Source organism: Pristiophorus japonicus, chromosome 22, assembly GCF_044704955.1.
Source record: "Pristiophorus japonicus isolate sPriJap1 chromosome 22, sPriJap1.hap1, whole genome shotgun sequence".
Lineage (NCBI taxonomy): Eukaryota > Metazoa > Chordata > Chondrichthyes > Pristiophoridae > Pristiophorus > Pristiophorus japonicus.
The window spans coordinates 9,682,938-9,706,618 of record NC_091998.1 but is presented as its reverse complement, the minus strand read 5'-3'; the positions used below and the strand labels follow the sequence as shown (position 1 = coordinate 9,706,618).

Below are 23,681 nucleotides of genomic sequence, written 5' to 3'. Positions count from 1 at the left end.
TGCTACCCACTGTGCCACGGCTAACAGGTATAGGTACTGACAAGGGTGGCATTGAGCCAGAGCAGTGGGTGGGATTACAATAGTTTCATACCTAACCTGAGTAGCGGAGACTAGAAGTTGCTGCTTGCCACATCAGCTGTGCAGATTAACGTGTTTGTGCAACTTTGCCTAGTTATTTTAACCCCGGTGCTAACCCAATAACAGTTCATGGGCTAATATTGCAAACCGTGATCTTGAGGTTAAGATGTTTAGTGCCTGCTACCAAAAAAAATACATCGACAATCCGACTTATTCAAATGAGTCCGCCTCTAATAAAAGCTTTAAGTGGTATTTTATTCAATGTTCAATACTCCATGACAGCTGAATTAATAGCTCGCGGAAAAGGTAGAGTGATGCCAATCATCGCAAGTGTTGCCTCACCCCGCTTGGTGGTAATGTTGCGACCAGGGATTATGTAGCAGGAAGGTATTTGAGATTTTGTGAAAGGAAGATGGCCACTTTAAGTGGTGGGGCCTTTACACAAATTCACAAACAACGCTGAACTCCTGGTCACATCTATAATCAGTCCACGTCCCGTTTTCATGAAACACAACACAATCTTCATTGTTATCTGAATTATCGGGTTCTCCGGGGAACCAGTTGTTGTAAACAACTGTATCTCTGTTTAGATACTTAAAGGTGCCCTCCGACCGGGCAGCAGTAATTCCAAGAAATACTCTTATTTTCTTTTCTGCTGTAAGAGTGGCAAGTGCTTCGTTTTCAACGGAATTCCTGGGGCTGACAAGTTCTCCTCCTGCTTTCCTGCAGATTCTTTTGGCATTCTCAAAGTTTGCCTTTTTACTGGACGCAACCAGTAATTTTCCCGTCACGTCTTGGATTCCGGTGTTGACGGAAAAAGCTGAGGAGAGAAGGGAACAGGTCGAATGAGAACGGCAAAACACTTTATTTGTGATGGGCCGGTTGCCCCGAGCATTGCTTGGGAACGGTATCCAGGAAGTTTCTCGGCATCACTTCCTGTTTTAGAAAATTAAAATGGTGGAAGAAAAGACTATGGGAAGTCCATGTAAAGTCCACAGAAAGAAAGAAAGACTTTCATGATCACCGGACGTCTCAAGGTGCTTTACAGCCAATCAAGTACTTTTTGAAGTGCAGTCACTTTGTAATGTGGGAAACGCAGCGGCCAATTTGCACACAGCAAGCTCCCACAAACAGCAATGTGATGATGACCAGATCATCTCTTTTTATTGTAATGTTGATTGAGGGATAAATATTGGCCAGGACACTGCTCTTCTTCGAAATGGCCGTGGGATCTTTTACATGCACCTGAGAGTGTGGATGGGGCCTCAGTTTAACGTCTCATCCGAAAGACGGCACCTCTGACAGTGCGGCATCACCTCAGCACTGCACTGGAGTGTTGGCCTAGATTTTTGTGCACAAGTCTCCGAATGGGACTTGAACCCACAATCTTCTGACTCAGAGGCGAGTGTGTTCATCATCATCATCACCGTAGGTGGTCCCTTGCACGAGGATGACTTGCTTCCACAAGAGTTCACAGATGTTTCAATGAAGGACCCGATGTTCCAGTCCTGAACTCCAATTGAAGGGGTGGAAGATGCCTGTGCGTGGATTTTTTTAACGTGTGGTGACCATTGCACACCAGCCACCACACGGGCTTGACAGAGCTAGGTCTTGGTCCAGTGGCAAGGGTTAACCAGGACGACTGGAGACCTGCTCTGCTGCACGGACCTAGTATGGCAGTGTGGGCTGGCCTGTGCTGCCCCTGGGCCCTCGGCTCTTCTGGGCCCCGTACCCTCATTCACCACACCTCTGCCACGATCTCTCGCCGCTCCTCCGCCACAAACATTCGTCGCACCTCCGCCACGATCTCTCAGCGCTCCTCCGCCACAAAACATTTGATGTTCCTCCACCGTGATCTTCCGCCGCACCTCCTCACCAAACATTCGCCGCACCTCCGCCACGATCACCCATCGAATCTCAGCCTCGATCCCTCATCGCTCCTCCGCCTCGATCACGCGCCGCAACTCTGCCATGTCCTTCCCGCTCCTCCGCTGTACCTGGGCCCTGCCGATGCTCCTACCCACGCACCAAGCAGCGACCAGCGTCCTGATGACCTGCGACCCACTGAGCCACTGACGAACAGGCTCCAGAAACTTAGTCTTCCAATTGAGCTTCCAATTGCCGAACTTCTAAAGGTTTCTTTTAGATTAATACATAGAAACATAGAAACATAGAAAATAGGTGCAGGAGTAGGCCATTCAGCCCTTCTAGCCTGCACCGCCATTCAATGAGTTCATGGCTGAACATGAAACTTCAGTACCCCCTTCCTGCTTTCTCGCCATACCCCTTGATCCCCCGAGTAGTAAGGACTTCATCTAACTCCCTTTTGAATATATTTAGTGAATTGGCCTCAACTACTTTCTGTGGTAGAGAATTCCACAGGTTCACCACTCTCCGGGTGAAGAAGTTTCTCCTCATCTCGGTCCTAAATGGCTTACCCCTTATCCTTAGGCTGTGACCCTTGGTTCTGGACTTCCCCAACATTGGGAACATTCTTCCTGCATCTAACCTGTCTAAACCCGTCAGAATTTTAAATGTTTCTATGAGGTCCCCTCTCATTCTTCTGAACTCCAGTGAATACAAGCCCAGTTGATCCAGTCTTTCTTGATAGGTCAGTCCCACCATCCCGGGAATCAGTCTGGTGAATCTTCGCTGCACTCCCTCAATAGCAAGAATGTCCTTCCTCAAGTTAGGAGACCAAAACTGAACACAATACTCCAGGTGTGGCCTCACCAAGGCCCTGTACAACTGTAGCAACACCTCCCTGCCCCTGTACTCAAATCCCCTCGCTATGAAGGCCAACATGCCATTTGCTTTCTTAACCGCCTGCTGTACCTTCAATGACTGATGTACCATGACACCCAGGTCTCGTTGCACCTCCCCTTTTCCTAATCTGTCACCATTCAGATAATAGTCTGTCTCTCTGTTTTTACCACCAAAGTGGATAACCTCACATTTATCCACATTATACTTCATCTGCCATGCATTTGCCCACTCACCTAACCTATCCAAGTCGCTCTGCAGCCTCATAGCATCCTCCTCGCAGCTCACACTGCCACCCAACTTAGTGTCATCCGCAAATTTGGAGATACTACATTTAATCCCCTCGTCTAAATCATTAATGTACAATGTAAACAGCTGGGGCCCCAGCACAGAACCTTGCGGTACCCCACTAGTCACTGCCTGCCATTCTGAAAATTACCCATTTACTCCTACTCTTTGCTTCCTGTCTGACAACCAGTTCTCAATCCACGTCAGCACGCTACCCCCAATCCCATGTGCTTTAACTTTGCACATTAATCTCTTGTGTGGGACCTTGTCGAAAGCCTTCTGAAAGTCCAAATATACCACATCAACTGGTTCTCCCTTGTCCACTTTACTGGAAACATCCTCAAAAAATTCCAGAAGATTTGTCAAGCATGATTTCCCTTTCACAAATCCATGCTGACTTGGACCTATCATGTCACCATTTTCCAAATGCACTGCTATGACATCCTTAATAATTGATTCCATAATTTTACCCACTACTGAGGTCAGGCTGACCGGTCTATAATTCCCTGTTTTCTCTCTCCCTCCTTTTTTAAAAAGTGGGGTTACATTGGCTACCCTCCACTCGATAGGAACTGATCCAGAGTCAATGGAATGTTGGAAAATGACTGTCAATGCATCCACTATTTCCAAGGCCACCTCCTTAAGTACTCTGGGATGCAGTCCATCAGGCCCTGGGGATTTATCGGCCTTCAATCCCATCAATTTCCCCAACACAATTTCCCGACTAATAAAGATTTCCCTCAGTTCCTCCTCCTTACTAGACCCTCTGACCCCTTTTATATCCGGAAGGTTGTTGGTGTCCTCCTTAGTGAATACCAAACCAAAGTACTTGTTCAATTGGTCTGCCATTTCTTTGTTCCCCGTTATGACTTCTCCTGATTCTGACTGCAGGGGACCTACGTTTGTCTTTACTAACCTTTTTCTCTTTACATACCTATAGAAACTTTTGCAATCCGCCTTAATGTTCCCTGCAAGCTTCTTCTCGTACTCCATTTTCCCTGCCCTAATCAAACCCTTTGTCCTCCTCTGCTGAGTTCTAAATTTCTCCCAGTCCCCGGGTTCGCTGCTATTTCTGGCCAATTTGTATGCCACTTCCTTGGCTTTAATACTATCCCTGATTTCCCTTGATAGCCACGGTTGAGCCACCTTCCCTTTTTTATTTTTACGCCAGACAGGAATGTACAATTGTTGTAGTTCATCCATGCGGTCTCTAAATGTCTGCCATTGCCCATCCACAGTCAACCCCTTAAGTATCATTCGCCAATCTATCCTAGCCAATTTACGCCTCATACCTTCAAAGTTACCCTTCTTTAAGTTCATTAATGTACTGTTTCATGGAGGAGCTGTTCATTATTCTACAGCTACCAAGTCAGTGTACCTTGCTACAATTTCACAGTAATTTGACAACAAAGGAATTTGGCAGTGGGAAATGGACATGTCCTAGAATTTGAGGTTAAGGAATACTGGGTGGGTTTCATTTCCATTATCTCCCAATTCATTTGATCCTTTTTAGCCTTGCATCATCACTGAGTTATCTAACAAGCACCCGTCCCATTGTTTCATGTGCTGACTTGAATCAGGTCATGAGATGATGGATGTCTCTTTTTCTGGGATGTGCCTTGCCTGCGATCAACACATCCTCAGCGAGGGACAGGAACTTCCAATGTGCAAAGTAGAAGGGGGAGGGTGGGTCGGCGGAATTGTTCCCAAGACTCTGTGGCAAGGAAGCCCTACAAATCTCCGAGAGACCTGCGTTCCTCCAATTCTGACCTCGAGTATTTCCTTCACCCCCGCCTTCAGCTGCCGAAGCCCTATGCTCTGGAATTCCCTCCCAAAACTCCCTGCCTCTCTAGCTGTCTCTTTCCTCCTTCAAGACACTCCTTAAAACCTACCTCTTTGACCAAGCTTTGGTCACCTGACTATTATCTCCTTATGTAGCTCGGTGTCAAAGCCTTCTCTGATAATACTCCTGTGAAGCACCTTGGAACGTTTTACTATGTTAAAGGCGCTGTATAAATACAAGTTGTGTTTATTGTAGTTCGGCTCATGTGAGGATATTATTGAGTTAAAAGCAACCAAAAATGACTCTGCTTACCATTTCTAAGCTGAGAGTAAGCGTGCTGTAGGAGTTGAAGTTTCTCCTCCAATTGAGAGATCTGACTTCTGTCGCCTGCTGGACCTATAAAATGGGATCACATTTCCAAATCAGTTCTACAGTTACAACGTCTTCCCATAGAATTCCCATAAAGAAGGGAGATCAGGATCTTGTTCGGCTGTGTTGCTCCTACTAATCAAATAGTCTGCCAATTGTCCATGCTGTTCCCTCATCAAGAAGGACCACTTGGGTGATGATCTGAGCACAGTTCTGGCCACCACGTTACAGGAAAGGTGTGATTGCACTAGAGAGAGTGCAGAGGAGATTTACGAAGATGTTGAACTGGAGAATTTTAGCTATGAGGAAAGATTGGATAGTCTGGGCTTGTTTTCTTTGGAACAGAGGAGGCTGAGAGGAGATTTAATTGAGCTGTACAAAATTATGAGGGGCCTAGATAGAGTGGATAGGACGGACCTATTTCCCTGAGCATAGGGGTCAACAACCAGAGGGCCATAGATTTAGGATTTGGCCTCCTTCTATGCTGTAAAATGCCTAGAATTCTATGAACTCGGATAATTTTTTAAGTACTAGCTATCAGCGGGAAACCTTGTCCATCTTCAGCCCACAGTAAGAAAATTATCCCCATCTGTATATTGTGGAGGAATTCTATCATAACTTCTTTAAAAATAAGTCACAACCTTATAACTTCTTTAAAATCTCTACCTTTTAACTTCTTTAAAAATAGGACGGATTGGATTTGGCAATCCTAGCCACAGATGATTTCCAGCACTCAAGGACTGACCCTGAATAAGTTAATGTATTAACTTCTTTAAACAGGACAGTTGTTGAACTAAGCAGTCAGCTTGATTGGCCTAATCTGGATTGTTGATCATAAACAAATGGCAGCTGCCCTCTGGGTCACAGATAAGAAACCACACAATGAATACATGATTAGTTCAGTTGAATTAGAAACATTTAAGTACCTCACACAAACAAAACTAAAATCCTAAGATCATAAAGAATTTATTGGATAATCTTGTAAGAATGACACAACATAAAGAAAACATTTCAAGTGCCCAGCGCACAAACACATGACGTGCTCTTTAAACAGAATAGTAAACTCACAATAGCTATGTATTGATACAGAAGCTAGGAATGCAAGGCAGCAAGACGATAACTGATGATGATTAACTTGAGATCTTATGAAACAGGGCAAAAAAGAGTATAAATGATGAAAGGTCGGATGAGAAAGTTAGACACTCTTTAATGGGCAAAGGCACGTCTCGACTACGGAGCAAGGCAGAAGGCAACGTATATTTTGCTCTGTGGTCTCTTTACTTCTCGGGGATTGAAGTTAACTGCTACAGGTTTTACCTCTCCAGTCTGGGATTCTTTGGTCTGGCAACATCCCTGGTCCGGCATCATTCCCTGTGGAGGGGGGGGGGGGTCGCGACCCCTGTTGTGTCCTGGGGCTGGCTGCTCCTCTTCTCCCCACTGCCTCCAGTGTTTTCCTCCTCGGTCGGGTCTGCGTGGAGAGGGAGCGAGGAGCGTGGCGGCTGAATGATGCACTGAAGCGGGGCCTGAGAAATGCTCTGCAGTAGGCATCTGCGCCGCGCATGCGCAGAACACGGCTGGGTCGTTGTCAGCAGCGAAATGTTGTCAGCAGTACCCGGTAAGTCTCATCATCATCATATCATAGGCAGTCCCTCGGAGTCGAGGAAGACTTGCTTCCACTCCTGAAGTGAGTTCCTTGGTGGCTGAACCGTCCAATACGAGAGCCACGGACTCTGTCACAGGTGGGACAGATAGTCGTTGAGGGGAGCGGTGGGTGGGACTGGTTTGCCGCACGCTCTTTCTGCTGCCTGCGCTTGATTTCTACATGCTCTGCCAGCGGTAAGTCTAGGGTACTGCTGACAATGCCAGGGCCGGCGTGACCTCCTGTGGTCCGGAAAATTCTCTGGTCCGGCAGCGGTCAGGTTCCTAGGGTGCCAGACTGGAGAGGTACAACCTGTACCTTGATAATTGATGGATATCCTGCTTAAACAATTTTAAGAACTGTAATACTGTAATAGTGTAACGAAGTTTAGATTTGAAAGTAAGATTCTCTACCAGAAATAAGATTTTATTTTTCACCTTTCTTGGAACTGCTAACGTTGCGATTGACTGACTCACCAACTGTAAATTGCAAAGGGGGTTCTTCAAATAAATCTCTGTATATTTTTGAATTGTCTCTCATAGTATCAATAACTCGCGAACCATATCTCAAGTACACTCTTTTGGTGATGAGGTACATTACTGAGCAGAGATCCCCTTACAATAGCCGGGATAATTACAATCTGGCTAAAACTTACTAAAAAGTGCTATCTGGACGACGGTAACATTCGCGGGTTGTTCCCGAGGCAAGATACTCCCAACAGAACCAAGCTGATCTTCCCCAGGAGCATTTCCTGTGTCCAATATACCGAAAGATGACCTCACCTTCATTTCCTGTATCCCCCTTCTCCCCTTTTGGCCCAACTGGTCCAGACATCCCGGGAAAACCTGGCATGCCTCGAGGTCCTGGAAAACCTATTTTGGGGTCAAACCACAACCATTTTAAACTGTACATGAAGCTGAACCCCATGAATTGTATTTCAAACCCTAAAGATTAAAATGATGCATCCGTTTTGAAAGAAAGAATGTTGACATAAGGCAACTGTGAGATCATTCTCCATTACTCGAGGAGGGAGGGCAGAAATTCCAGAGTTTAGGGCTTAGAAAGCTGAAGGAATGGTGGGGCAAAGGAAGTGGGGGATGTGCAAGAGACAAGAGTTTGAACACGATTTGAATACTAGTATGAGAATGTTGAAATCGAGGCTTTGCTGGACCGGGAATCAATGTAGGTCAGCGAGCACAGGGCTGATGGATGAACGGGACTAGGTGCGAGTTAGGATACAAGTAGCAGAGTTTTAGACGAGCTTAATTTTATGGAGGGTGCAAGGTGGGAGGCCGGCCCAGAGAACATTGGAAGAGTCAAGTCTAGAGGTAACTGAGGCCTGGATGGGAGTTTCAACTGAGGCAGGGGTGAAGATGGCTTAAAATAGAGAAGTTGGAAGTCGGCGGTCTTTGTGGAGAGGACACGGGGTCAGAGGCTCAGCTCGGGGTCACATTGGAAGCCGAGATTGCGAACAGTTTGGTTCAGCCCGAGACAGTTACCTGAGAGGGGATGGAATCGGTGGCTAGGGAACGGAGTTTGAGGCAGGGCCGAAGAAAATGGCTTCGGTCTTTCCAGTGTCAGCTGTGACTTAGTGGGTAGCACACTCGCCTCTGAGTCAGAAGGTTGTGGGTCCAGGGAATTGAGCCCCAAAAACCTAGGCTGATACTCCCAGTGCGGTGCTGAGGGAGCGCTGCACTGTCGGAGGTGCCGTCTTTTGGATGAGACGTGAAACTGAGGTCCCGTCTGTTATCTCAAGTGGACATAAAAGATCCCACGGCACTATTTTGAAAAAGAGCAGGGGAGTTCTCCCCGGTGTCCTGGCCAATATTTATCCCTCAATCAACATGATACAAAAACCCCCAGATTATCTGGTCATTATCACATTGCTGTTTGTGGGAGCTTGCTGTGTGCAAACTGACTGCTGCGTTTCCCACATTATAACACTGACCGCACTCCAAAAGTACTTCATTGGCTGTAAAGCGCTTTGAGACGGCCGTAGGTCATGAAAGGCGTTATATAAATGCAAGTCTGTCTTTCTTTAATTGGAGGAAATTTCGGCTCATCCAAGACTGGATATCAGACAAGCAGTCTGACAAGACAGAGGCAGTGAAGGGGTCGAGAGAGGTGGTGGTGGCGTAGAGGTGGGTTCCATCAGCGTATGTGTGAGACCCGACATCATGTCTTCAGATGATGTCTCCGAGGAGCAGGACGAAGATGAGGAACAGAAGGAGCCCAAACAACAACCTGAGCTGAAGGGGTCATCTTATGAAGGCAGGTTGGGCCTGTATTCATTGAAGTTTAGAAGAATGAGAGGCGATCTTATTGAAATGTATAAGATTATGAGGAGGCTTGACAGGGTAGATGCAGAGAGGATGTTTCCCCTCGCGGGGGAATCTAGAACTAGGGGGCATAGTTTCAGAATAAGGGGTTGCCAATTTAAAGCAGAGATAAGGAGGAATTTCTTCTCTCAGAGGGTCATGAATCTTTGAAATTTTCTGCCCTACAGAGCTGTGGAGGCTGGGTCATTGAATATATTTAAGGTGGAGATAGACAGATTTTTGAACGATAAGTCAAGGGTTATGAAGAGTGGGCAGGGGAGTAGAGTTGAGACCAAGATCAGATCAGCCATGATCTTATTGAATGGAGGAGCAGGCTCGAGGGGAGGGGCTAAATGGCCGACTCCTGCTCCTATTTCTTATGTTCTTATGTTCTCGTGTAACAAGCGGACAATCAACAGGTCAGGTTAATGTCCAGGTTTCAAAGAACAAAATCAACCTTATCACTCTGCTGCTGCTGAAACACAGTGTGTGTCTAACCACATGACTATATATTAAAAAGAAGACTTGCATTTATATAACGTATCATGTGTCATAAAGCGCTTTTCAGACAATTTTGAAATGCTGTCATTGTTCTTAATGGAGGAAAGACATCAGGCATTTCCCCACAGACAGCAATGTTTATTTTTACCAACATTGGTTGAGGGTAAATATTGACCAACAATGCTGAAGCAGGTTATCTGGTCATGATCACACTGCTGGTTGTGGGATCTTGTTGTGCACAAATTGACCTGCTGCATGTTTCCTACATTACAACAGCAACTGCACTTCAAAAAAAAAAGTACTTAATTATCTGTAAAGAGCTGAGGGATGCCCTGAGGTTGTGAAAGGGTCTATAGAATTGCACGTCATTTCTTAACGAACCAACGGCTGGAATTTCGGGTCGTTTGCGACGCGGGTTTTCGCCGGATTTTGACACTCCGCGGCGCAAAATGGGGCGGTGAGCTGTTTTTCGCTCGGGTCGTGATCCTCGGCTCGGTTTTTGCGGTGACATTTAGAAGCAGCGCCGGGGAGAGCTGCGCCGGGTGTACAACGGCTCGCATTGCCACACCGCTGCCAGTTTTGGCAATCACCTGTCCCGTACGCCGCGAAACGCGCCCACACAGCGGTGCATCCCTGCCTGCGATGATGAAGTGCATAAACTATCAAAAAAAGGTAAGTTCTAGTTGTTATTTTGTTATATTTTTTCAGCGATTTGTGTTGTAAGCGTTTTGGCACTGTTTTTGGCATTTTTTTTGGAATTTTTCTCCCCCCTTCCCAAAGCCTCTCTCTGAGCGTTCCTGGCCTCACACTAAAGTTGGCGAGGTTCCCGTTTTTCTGGCCCGAAAGGAGTACAACGCCTCCCTTTGCGCTGTGCGCAGAGCCCAAATGACGAAGGTTTTGCAATTAATCGGCAACGTTAATTTGATCGTAATTTTCCCGCCCGCCTCCGTTTTCGCCCCGAAAACGGAGAAGCTAAAATTTCAGCCCATGCATGTGTTTGTCCCAGGACCAACCTGGTGGAAGCCACGCAAACAAGTCACGGGGAAATTTGGGAATGGAATGAAAAATTCACCCATTGGAGATAAGTAAGCTACTGTGTCCAAAGATCGCCTGACCGACCTGCTGTTGGCAGCAACTTCCCAAACCCCATGTCCCTCTGAGGCCACTTTTACCGTCTGTTTTTTACGGACCGTTTTTCCATAAAGTTCTCATCCTACCTGGATGTCCTGATTCCCCTTTTACACCGTCTCTTCCGCTCACACCACGCAATCCCGGCATTCCCGGAAATCCTCGACAAGCGCCGCACTCGCTGGGCATCTCACCGGTCCCCCCTTGTCCACGCGACACCGTCAGTATCGCTGTCACCACGGCGACTACGACCAGTGACCGAAGAGGGAACATTGTCCTCCTTTCAGATTTTCCACGAGCTCCGAACGGAAAAAATCCTGGCTGGGAATTGAGAAATTTCAGATCTCCTCTGGGTTGAAATGAGAAGATAAGCAGATTCGCGGAATAAATAATCACGATATTTACTCGGGTTAATGGATGGCAAAAATAAATATTATCCGGTTAATGATCAATAAAGGGTCCTTTTCTGGTAATAAACCACATTTATGACCTTGTAAAGAGGAGATAGTGAAGGCTTGTATTCAGTTAGATATATGCTGACTAGATTTATGTTGCAATTCACTGGGCAATTGCAGTGAGATATATAATAAGTGCAGGTTGTATGGTTGAGGATTCAGGGATTAAGCTTCGGTATTGGTTAAAAATGTAGAGGAACAGAGGGACCTTGGAGTGCATGTCCACAGATCCCTGAAGGTAGCAGGCCAGGTAGATATGGTGGTTTAGAAGACATACAGAATACTTTTCTTTATTGGCCGAGGCATAGAATAGAAGAGCAGGGAGGTTATGTCAGAACTGCATAAAACATTAGTTAGGCCACAGCTGGAGTACTGCGTGCAGTTCTGGTCACCACATTACAGGAAGATGTGATTGCACTAGAGCGGGTACAGAGGAGATTACAAGGATGTTTCCTGGACTGGAGAATTGTAGCTGTGAGGAAAGATTGGACAGACTGGGGTTGTTTTCTTTGGAACAGAAGAGGCCGAGTGGAGACTTAATTGAGGTGTATAAAATTATGAGGGGCCTAGATAGAGTGGATAGGAAGGGCCTATTTCCCTTAGCAAAGGGGTCAACAACCAGGGGGTATAGATTTAAGTAATTGGTAGAAGGTTTAGAGAGGATTTGAGAGGAAATGTTTTCACCCAGAGGGTGGTGGGGGTCTGGAACTCACTGCCTGAAAGGATGGTAGAGGCAGAAACCCTCTCATATTTAAAAAGAACTTGGATATGCACTGGGCACAGACCAAGAACTGGAAAGTAGGATTAGGCTGGATCGCTCTTTGCTGGCCGATGTCTTGAATAAAGAGTCAGACTAGATACTGCAAGCTCAAAGTAAGGTGTGACCGCAGTCCTTTATTACAGATCTCGGAGAGCCTCTCCAGCCTGTGAGGCCTCCTTATATACAGGTGCTCCCAAGGGATTGTGGGATCCCTTGGGACTCCAGGGGATAAGCCCTCTGGTGGTTAGTCATGGTATTTACAGGTTTACATACATAACAACACTTCCCCCCCCCCCCCCCACCAAAGTCAATCGTGTAACTATTTACAATATGAGTCCAGCTGGGGCCTTCCTTTCCCTGGTTGATCGTCTCGGTGCAAATGCTGGTGGTGAGTCGTTTGTTGGGCCTTCGCTGGATTGCTGCGCAACTGGCCTTGCTGGGCTGCTGCGGGTGATGGGTTCTGCTTCGTGGTCAACCGCTGGGTCAGTTGCCACTTGTGTGTGTGTTGGGGGGTCAAAAAAGGTAGAGTCTATTGTGGGTTGTTCTGGATAGTCCGTAGATCTGAGTTTGGTTTGGTCCAAGTGTTTCCTGCAGGTGAGTCCATTTGAGAGTTTGACTACAAACACCCTACTCCCCTCTTTGGCCAAAACGGTGCCAGCAAGCCACTTGGAACCTTGTCCATAGTTTAACACAAATACAGGATCATTTATTTCAATTTCGCGTGACACATTTGCGCGATCATGATATGTATTCTGTTGAAGCCGCCTGCTCTCTACCTGTTCATGTCGATCAAGGTGGACTAACGTGAGCCTTGTCTTAAGTGCCCTTTTCATGAGCAGTTCAGCGGGAGGAACCCCAGTGAGCGAATGGGGTCTTGTGCGATAACTAAGCAGGACTCGGGATAAGCAAGTCTGCAGCGAGCCTTCAGTTACCCTTTTCAAGTTCTGCTTGATTGTTTGAACTGCTGGTTCTGCCTGACCATTGGACGCTGGTTTAAACGGGGCAGATGTGACATGTTTGATCCCATTGCGGGTCATGAACTCCTTGAATTCGGCACTGGTAATGCATGGCCCATTGTCACTCACAAGGCCATCAGGCAGGCCGTGCGTGGCAATCATGGCCCGTAGGCTTTCAATGGTGGCAGCGGACGTGCTTGCCGACATTATCACACATTCAATCCATTTGGAGTACGCATCTACAACCACTAAAAACATTTTTCCCAAGAATGGGCCTGCATAGTTGACATGGACCCTGGACCACGGTTTGGAGGGCCAAGACCATAAACTTAGTGGCGCCTCCCTGGGTGCATTGCTTAACTGTGAACATTATTACATTTGTGCACGCAGGACTCTAAGTCTGCATCGATACTGGGCCACCACACGTGGGATCTGGTTATTGCTTTCATCATTGCGATGCCTGGGTGGGTGCTGTGGAGATCACTGATGAAGGTGTCCCTGCCCTTTTTTGGCACCACTACCCGATTACCCTATAGGAGGCAGTCTGCCTGTATAGACAGTTCATCGTTGCGCCGCTGGTACGGCTTTATTTCTTCCTGTCTCTCTAACGGGACACTAGACCAGCTCCCGTGGAGCACACAGTTTTTTACTAAGGACAGTAAGGAGTCCTGGCTCGTCCAGGTTCTAATCTGTCGAGCGGTAACAGGTGATTACTCACTCTCGAATGCTTCCATTACCATAACTAAATCTGCGGGCTGTGCCATCTCCACCCCTGTAGTGGGCAATGGCAGCCTACTGAGAGCATCGGCACAGTTTTGTGTGCCTGGCCTGTGGCAGATGGCGTAGTTGTATGCGGACAACATGAGCACCCATCTCTGGATGCGGACTGATGCATTCGTATTTATCCCCTTACTTTCAGAGAAGCGGGACATGAGCGGCTTATGGTCAGTTTCCAATTCAAATTTGAGCCCGAACAGATATTGATGCATTTTCTTTACCCCGTAAACATACGCTAACGCTTCTTTTTCGATCATACTGTAGGCCCTCTCAACCTTAGACAGACTTCTGGATGCATAAGCAACTGGTTGCAATTTCCCTAATTCATTAGCTTGTTGCAATACACACCCGACCCCATACGACGACGCAGCACATGCTAGTACCAAACGCTTACATTGATCGTACAACACAAGCAATTTGTTTGAACATAACAGCTTCCTAGCTTTCTTAAAGGTATTTTCTTGGCTTTTACCCCATACCCATTCATCTCCTTTACACAGTAAAAAGTGCAGGGGTTCTAACAATGTGCTAAGACCCGGTAAGAAGTTACCAAAATAGTTCAGGAGTCCTAGAAACGACCGCAGCTCCGTCACGTTCTGTGGTCTCGGTGCGTTCTCGATTGCCTCTGTCTTCGAATCGGTGGGCCTGATGCCGTCCGCCGCGATTCTTCTCCCCAGGAACTCCACTTCAGGTACCAGGAAAACGTACATCGAGCTTTTTAGCCTGAGCCCCACACGATTAAGCCGACTAAGAACCTCCTCCAGGTTCTGCAGGTGCTCAACGGTAACCAAGATGTTGTCCTGGAAGACCATGGTGCACGGGACCGACTTCAGCAAGCTTTCCATGTTTCTCTGGAATATCGCCGCGGCCGATCGAATCCCAAACGGGCATCTGTTGTAAATGAGGAGACCTTTGTGCGTGTTGATGCAGGTGAGGCCTTTCGATGATTCCTCCAACTACTGCATCATGTAGGCTGAGGTCAGGTCCAGCTTCGTGAACGTTTTCACTCCCGCCTGTTTCGCAAATAGGTCATCTGCCTTCGGTAGCGGGTATTGATCCTGCAGCGAGAAACGATTGATAGTTACTTTGTATTCACCACAGATTCTGACGGTGCCGTCTCCCTTGAGGACTGGAACAATCGGACTGGCCCACTCATTGAATTCGATCGGCGAAATGATGCGCTCTCATTGCAGCCTGGCCCGCTAAGATTTCCAGCATTTTCTAATTATCTCCTTCTGTGGTTCGGTGTCAAATTTTGTCTGATATCGCTCCGGTGAAGCGGCTTGGGACGTTTTACTATGTTACAGGCGCTACATAAATGCAAGGGGATCTCATAGAATAACATTCTGACGGGATTGGACAGGTTAGATGCAGGAAGAATGTTCCCGATGTTGCGGAAGTCCAGATCCAGGGGTCACAGTCTAAGGGTAAGGGGTAAGCCATTTAGGACAGAGATGAGGAGAAACTTCTTTACTCAGAGAATTGTGAACCTGTGGAATTCTCTGCCACAGAAAGTTGTTGAGGCCAATTCACTAAATATATTCAAAAGGGAGTTAGATGTGGCTCGTACGGCTAAAGGGATCAAGGGGTATGGAGAGAAAGCAGGAATGGGGTACTGAAGTTGCATGATCAGCCATGATCATATTGAATGGTGGTGCAGGCTCAAAGGGCTGAATGGCCTACTCCTGCACCTATTTTCTATGTTTCTATGTTTCTATCTCCACCCTCTCTCTCATCATGTAAGGTACCGCTCTCGCCTTGTGATGGATGGGTTGCGCCCCTGGAATCAAATGGATCTTCACTTTTGCTCCTTGGAACTTCCCGATGTATTCAACATTCAGGAAGGATAGAATAAAAGGAAAAGGAGGTGGGGTAGCATTGCTGGTTAATTAGGAGATTAATGCAATAGTTAGGAAAGACATTAGCTTGGATGATGTGGAATCTATATGGGTAGAGCTGCAGAACACCATAGGGCAAAAAACGTTAGTGGGAGTTGTGTACAGACCTCCAAACAGTAGTAGTGATGTTGGGGAGGGCATCAAACAGGAAATTAGGGGTGCATGCAATAAAGGTGCAGCAGTTATAATAGGTGACTTTAATATGCACATAGATTGGGCTAGCCAAACTGGAAGCAATACGGTGGAGGAGGATCTCCTGGAGTGCATAAGGGATGGTTTTCTAGACCAATATGTCGAGGAACCAACTAGGGGGGAGGCCATCTTAGACTGGGTGTTGTGTAATGAGAGAGGATTAATTAGCAATCTCATTGTGCGAGACCCCTTGGGGAAAAGTGACCATAATATGGTGGAATTCTGCATTAGGATGGAGAATGATACAGTTAATTCAGAGACCATGGTCCAGAACTTAAAGAAGGGTAACTTTGAAGGTATGAGGCGTGAATTGGCTAGGATAGATTGGCGAATGATACTTAAGGGGTTGACTGTGGATGGGCAATGGCAGACATTTAGAGACCGCATGGATGAATTACAACAATTGTACATTCCTGTCTGGCGTAAAAATAAAAAAGGGAAGGTGGCTCAACCGTGGCTATCTAGGGAAATCAGGGATAGTATTAAAGCCATGGAAGTGGCATACAAATTGGCCAGAAATAGCAGCGAACCTGGGGACTGGGAGAAATTTAGAACTCAGCAGAGGAGGACAAAGGGTTTGATTAGGGCAGGGAAAATGGAGTACGAGAAGAAGCTTGCAGGGAACATTAAGGCGGATTGCAAAAGTTTCTATAGATATGTAAAGAGAAAAAGGTTAGTAAAGACAAACGTAGGTCCCCTGCAGTCAGAATCAGGGGAAGTCATAACGGGGAACAAAGAAATGGCAGACCAATTGAACAAGTACTTTGGTTCAGTATTCACTAAGGAGGACACAAACAACCTTCTGGATATAAAAGGGGTCAGAGGGTCTAGTAAGGAGGAGGAACTGAGGGAAATCTTTATTAGTCGGGAAATTGTGTTGGGGAAATTGATGGGATTGAAGGCCAATAAATCCCCAGGGCCTGATGGACTGCATCCCAGAGTACTTAAGGAGGTGGCCTTGGAAATAGCGGATGCATTGACAGTCATTTTCCAACATTCCATTGACTCTGGATCAGTTCCTATCGAGTGGAGGGTAGCCAATGTAACCCCACTTTTTAAAAAAGGAGGGAGAGAGAAAACAGGGAATTATAGACCGGTCAGCCTGACATCGGTAGTGGGTAAAATGATGGAATCAATTATAAAGGATGTCATAGCAGCGCATTTGGAAAATGGTGACATGATAGGTCCAAGTCAGCATGGATTTGTGAAAGGGAAATCATGCTTGACAAATCTTCTGGAATTTTTTGAGGATGTTTCCAGTAAAGTGGACAAAGGAGAACCAGTTGATGTGGTATATTTGGACTTTCAGAAGGCTTTCGACAAGGTCCCACACAAGAGATTAATGTGCAAAGTTAAAGCACATGGGATTGGGGGTAGTGTGCTGACGTGGATTGAGAACTGGTTGTCAGACAGGAAGCAAAGAGTAGGAGTAAATGGGTACTTTTCAGAATGGCAGGCAGTGACTAGTGGGGTACCGCAAGGTTCTGTGCTGGGGCCCCAGCTGTTTACATTGTACATTAATGATTTAGACGAGGGGATTAAATGTAGTATCTCCAAATTTGCGGATGACACTAAGTTGGGTGGCAGTGTGAGCTGCGAGGAGGATGCTATGAGGCTGCAGAGTGACTTGGATAGATTAGGTGAGTGGACAAATGCATGGCAGATGAAGTATAATGTGGATAAATGTGAGGTTATCCACTTTGGTGGTAAAAACAGAGAGACAGACTATTATCTGAATGGTGACAGATTAGGAAAAGGGAAGGTGCAACGAGACCTGGGTGTCATGGTACATCAGTCATTGAAGGTTGGCATGCAGGTACAGCAGGTGGTTAAGAAAGCAAATGGCATGTTGGCCTTCATAGCGAGGGGATTTGAGTACAGGGGCAGGGAGGTGTTGCTACAGTTGTACAGGGCCTTGGTGAGGCCACACCTGGAGTATTGTGTACAGTTTTGGTCTCCTAACTTGAGGAAGGACATTCTTGCTATTGAGGGAGTGCAGCGAAGATTCACCAGAATGATTCCCGGGATGGTGGGACTGACCTATCAAGAAAGACTGGATCAACTGGGCTTGTATTCACTGGAGTTCAGAAGAATGAGAGGGGACCTCATAGAAACGTTTAAAATTCTGATGGGTTTAGACAGGTTAGATGCAGGAAGAATGTCCCCGATGTTGGGGAAGTCCAGAACCAGGGGTCACAGTCTAAGGATAAGGGGTAAGCCATTTAGGACCGAGATGAGGAGAAACTTCTTCACCCAGAGAGTGGTGAACCTGTGGAATTCTCTACCACAGAAAGTAGTTGAGGCCAATTCACTAAATATATTCAAAAGGGAGTTAGATGTAGTCCTTACTACTAGGGGGATCAAGGGGTATGGCGAGAAAGCAGGAATGGGGTACTGAAGTTGCATGTTCAGCCATGAACTCATTGAATGGCGGTGCAGGCTAGAAGGGCCGAATGGCCTGCTCCTGCACCTAGTTTCTATGTTTCTATGATGCCTGGTTCGAACAGTGAGTGGAACTTGGGCACATGAAGTGTCGTCGACATAAAACCTGCTCCTCCAGCAAAACCCACAGACAAGTGTACAACTCATCGTACGACTTGTCTGTGGGTTTCGCTGGAGCAAGCAGCTTTTTCATGAGGCCATACGTTGGTGCCCCGCAAACGGTGAGGAGGATCACCCTTCGTTTGGCAGCGTTCGCTTCTCCTTCCAGCTCGTCGGCTATGAAGTATTGGTCGAGTCGCTCCACGAAGGTTTCCCAATCATCTCCCTCCGAAAATTTCTCCAAGCTGCCCACAGTTCTCTGCATTGTTGCGGTGGGGTTCGTCATCTGTATCTCATCGCCAGTTGTTATGTCTTGGATGAAGAGTCAGACTAGATACTACAAGCTCCAAGTACAGTGTGACCATAGTCCTTTATTACAGATCTCAGAGTGCCTCTCCAGCCTGTGAGGCCTCCTTATATACAGGTGCTCCCAAGGGATTGTGGGATGCCTTGGAACTCCAGGGGATAAACCCTCTGGTGGTTAGACATGGTATTTACAGGTTTACATACATAATAGATATGATAGGCCGAAATGGCCTCCGTGCTGTAAATTTCTATGATTCTATAAATTATGTTTTGTGGCATGGTCTGAATCAGTTTGCTTGCAGCACTTCTTGGAAGTAATGTCTCCCACCCACCACTCCCAGCCGTCCCAACCTCATGTGTTCTAATCTAAAGGATATATCTTACCGTGTTACTTGACAAACACACCGTGAAAGACAGTGTCATCTCTTTTGGCTCTCCAATCTCTCCTGCCTTCCCCCCTATCACAGACCTTCCCTTTCGTTCTTCCCTCCCCTCCCCCTTTCACTGCCGCTACACTTCTTTAAAAACCTGTTACCGCTCTAACTTTTTCCAGTTCTGACGAAGGATCATCGACCCGAAACGTTAACTCTGTTTCTCTCCCCACAGATGTTGCCTGACCCGCTGAGTGTTTCCAGCATTTTCTGTTTTTATTTCAGATTCCAGCATCCGCAGTATTTTGTTTTTGTATAGCTGAAAGACATGGTGTCAGTGGGCAGCACTCTCGCCTCTGAGTCAGAAGGTTGTGGGTTCAAGTCCCACCCTCGAGATGTGAGCACAAAAATCTCGGCTGACACTCCAGTGCAGTGCTGAGGGAGTGCTGCACTGTCGGAGGTGCCGTCTTTCGGATGAGACGTTAAACCGAGGCCCAGTCTGCCCTCTCAGGTGGACGTAAAAAATCCCACGCCGCTATTTCGAAGAAGAGCAGGGGGAGTTCTCCCCGGTGAGAACTAAGATAGTCGCTAATGAATCCAATGGGAAAGTTAGAATAAGCATCTTTACCCAGAGAGTGGTGAGAATGTGGAACTCGCTGCCACAGGGAGTGATGGAGGCAAATAGTATCGATGCATTTAAGAGGAAGCTGGATAAACACATGAGGGAGAAAGGAATAGAAGGATATGCTGATCGGGTTAGCTGAAGCAGGGTTGAAGGAGGCTTGTGTAGAGCAGAAACACCGACACAGACCTGTTGGGCCAAATGGCTTGTTTCTCTGCTGTTCGTACTGGGGCAGAATTTTCAGTCGATACGACAGTGTACTCTCAGCGTGTGCACTAAATCCCAAACTTGCGATCTGTCAAGTCCCAACTGTCAGATCCTCATTGCTGGCGAGAAGTTGGGCTAATCGCCCCCCTACTGCGCAGCAATTATGCTGGAAAAGCTCACAGCTGGCGCAAACAGGCGCAGGAGCCTGTTTCTTAAAATTCATTCGTTCACGGGATGTGGGCGGCGCTGGCAAGGCCGGCATTTAGAAACATAGAAACATAGAAACATAGAAAATAGGTGCAGGAGTAGGCCATTCGGCCCTTCGAGCCTGCACCACCATTCAATATGATCATGGTTGATCATGCAACTTCAGTACCCCACCCCTGCCTTCTCTCCATACCCCCTGATCCCTTTAGCCGTAAGGGCCACATCTAACTCCCTTTTGAATATATCTAACGAACTGGCCTCAACAACTTTCTGTGGTAGAGAATTCCATAGGTTCACAATTCTCTGGGTGAAAAAGTTTCTCCTCATCTCGGTCCTATATGGTTTATCCCTTATCCTTAGACTATGACCCCTGGTTCTGGACTTCCCCAACATCAGGAACATTCTTCCTGGATCTAACCTATCCAATCCCATCAGAATTTTATATGCTTCTCTGAGATCCCCTCATTCTTCTAAATCCAGTGAATATAAGCCTAGTCAATCCAGTCTTTCTTCATATGTCAGTCCTGCCATCCCGGGAATCAGTCTGGTGAAACTTTGCTGCACTCCCTCAATAGCCCCTCCCTAATTTTTTTTTTTTTTAAATTCGTAGCCAATCGTTCCAATTCTTTGTCAAATCACAAACGCCAGAGGTCACCTTGCACACATCAAGGATCACTCTGCGCCAATGCTCTTAGCCAAAAGGCCTGGAGCCATTGCACCGTTCCTGGAAGTACTGCAACACCAGGTTCGTGCCATGGAGGTGGATGGGTCAGGTCACCCACACACCTCCGTGGAGGTGGATGGGTCAAGCCACCCCACCCACCTCCTATTTCCAAAAAGCAAGCATATACCTTCCTGATCCAGGGAGAACCACTTTGGGGTCATGGTGGTTACTCCCCTGTCAGGTCAGTTACGCATGATCTTAGCCAAAAGGCCGAGAAGCGATAGCCCCTCCCTAATTGCCCTTGGGAAGGTGGTGGTGAGCCGCCATTTCAGAGGGGCATTTAAGAGTCACCCACATTGCTGTGTGTCTGGAGTCACATATAGGCCAGACCGGGTAAGGATGGCAGATTTCCCTCCCTAAAGGACATTCGTGAACCAGATGTGTTTTTTACGACATTCCCATAGTTTCATGGTGACCGCTACTGATACTGGCTTTTTTTATTTTCCGGATTTATTTTAATGAACTGAATTTAAATTCCCCAGCTGCCCTGGTGCGATTTGAACTCGTGTCTCTGGCCTCTCGAATACTCGCCCAGTAACATGACTACTATGCCACCGTGCCCCACACAGCATAAGGGGAGGGATTGGGGGGGGGAGGAGAAAAATGTCTAAATAATTAAAAACAAGCACATAAAAGTGCCATGTGTCAACCTAGCAGGCAGCTGTGAAGACTCGGTTTGAGTGATGAGATGTTTGAGTCTTTTTTTAATCTTGCAGAGTCTGACAGTAAATAACAAGTACTTCCTGTGCTTTTTAATGGCAAGTACCGCACTTGTCAAATAAATATTCACACCGTTAAATTTTAAATTTGATCGATGTCGGGCATCGGAGATTTGGGTTTCTGACCAGTGACAGGAGCAGCAACCCGCGTGATCCCGGGTACGCTTGCGCACAAATGTCGCGCTCCCCTCCCCCCCTCCCCCACCACCCCCCGCCATCCATGGGCCACTGCGCTGCGCGCAACTCTGCCACGTTTCGGAGCAAGTTTTCGCTTGGGGCCAGGCACCGGGTTAGTGTGGAGTTCATCGGGAGGTCGACGACGCGAACCTTAGCTCCGCCGCCGACCACAATCTCACGGCCATCATCGAAAAATCATAGAAATTTATGGCACGGAAGGGGGCCATTTCGGCCCATCGTGTCCGCGCCAGCCGACCCAGCCTAATCCCACTTTCCCACTCTGGGTCCGTAGCCCTGTAGGTTATGGCACTTCGAGTGCACATCCAGATACTTTTTAAATGTGGTGAGGGTTTCTGCCTCTACCACCCTTTCAGGCAGTGAGTTCCAGACTCCCACCACCCTCTGGGTGAAAACATTTCCCCTCAAATCCCCTCTAAACCTTCTACCAATTACTTTAAATCTATGGCAACTGGTTGTTGACCCCTCTGCTGAGGGAAATAGGCCCTTTCTATCCACTCTATCTAGGTCCCTCATAATTTTACACACCTCAATAAGGTCTCCCCTCAGCCTCCTCTGTTCCAAAGAAAACAACCCCAACCTATCCAATCCTTCCTCATAGCTAAAATTCTCCAGTCCCGGCAACATCCTCGGAAACCTCCTCTGTACCCTCTCTAGTGCAATCACATCTTTCCTGTAATGTGGTGACCAGAACTGCACGCAGTACTCTAGCTGTGGCCTATCTATGCAGCAGTATTAAAGCTAATGGTTTAACGATGGATTTTGTTGTCGTGTCTGTTGGCCCATCATGGCAGAGGGTGTTTAGCAATACAGGTTGAATCTCTCTGGTCCGGGACTTTCTAGTCCGGAAACATCCGTGGTTCGGCATTAGTTTGCGGAGCTGCCGCATATCAGTTTCCCGCCAAGTTTGTTTACGTCTGGTCGGCAGTCCTGGCTCTCAGTAGCCTGTGGTATTTTTTAGCACAAGAAGATAGCCCAGGAGAGCGGTGAGCAGCACTCTACAGGTTCCAGTAACCTATGTAAGGGGTGGTTTGCAGGGGGTCAGCTTTCCCTTCTGACCATATATGAGCGGTTCCGAATCGCTCCCACACCCTTGGTTCTAGACACTGGAATTATGAAGGGACTGTGACAGACTTGGACAGACAATCGGTTTCAAGGTAGGAAGCAGGTATTGCTTTATTGTGTTTACAAAGAAGTAAAAGGCACACCTTTAATAACACACACAGACCAATACACACTGAGGGGTACAACACATTGAATAAATTGTCCAATTACAGTCTGTGGGGAAAAGAATACAGCTTAAACTCTAAATGGGGTAAAAAGGCGAATGCAGATACAATGCAGTCCCTGACGACTACGTGTGCAGGAAGTGTATCCACCTCCAGCTCCTGACTGTCCACGTTGCGGAGTTGGAGCTGAGGGTGGATTCACTCTGGAGCATCCACGATGCTGAGAATGATGTGAGTATCACGTGTAACGAGTTGGTCTTACCGCAGGGAAAGGGTCCACAGCCAGATAGGGAATGGAAGACCAGCAGGAAGAGTAGTGCAAGAAAGGTAGTGCAGGGGTCCCCTGTGGTCATCCCCCTGCAAAACAGATACACTGCTTTGAGTACTGTTGAGGGGGATGACTCATCAGGGGAGGGCAGCAGCAGCCAAGTTCATGGCACCGTGGCTGGCTCTGTTGCACAAGAGGGCAGGAAAAAGAGTGGGAGAGCAATAGTGATAGGGGATTCAATGGTGAGGGGAATAGATAGGCGTTTCTGCGGCCGCGACCGAGACTCCAGGATGGTATGTTGCCTCCCTGGTGCAAGGGTCAAGGATGTCTCGGAGCGGGTGCAGGACATTCTGAAATGGGAGGGAGAACAGCCAGTTGTCGTGGTGC

The 23,681-nt window shown here is 47.2% G+C and overlaps 1 protein-coding gene and 1 non-coding gene across 2 annotated transcripts; both read right to left on the bottom strand.

Annotated features, from left to right (window-relative positions):
* Positions 1-515: 515 nt before the first annotated feature.
* LOC139235173 (mannose-binding protein-like) lies at positions 516-7,754 on the bottom strand. Its single transcript, XM_070866393.1, has 3 exons — positions 7,703-7,754; positions 5,225-5,308; positions 516-898 (listed from the first exon to the last, which is right to left on the bottom strand). Exons 1-3 carry the CDS (start codon positions 7,752-7,754, stop codon positions 516-518), a joined length of 519 nt encoding a protein of 172 aa, XP_070722494.1.
* Positions 7,755-20,908: 13,154 nt separating this feature from the next.
* On the bottom strand, positions 20,909-21,105 carry LOC139235196 (U2 spliceosomal RNA). The gene has a single exon (XR_011588431.1). It is a non-coding gene; the product is annotated as a U2 spliceosomal RNA (small nuclear RNA).
* Positions 21,106-23,681: the final 2,576 nt, after the last annotated feature.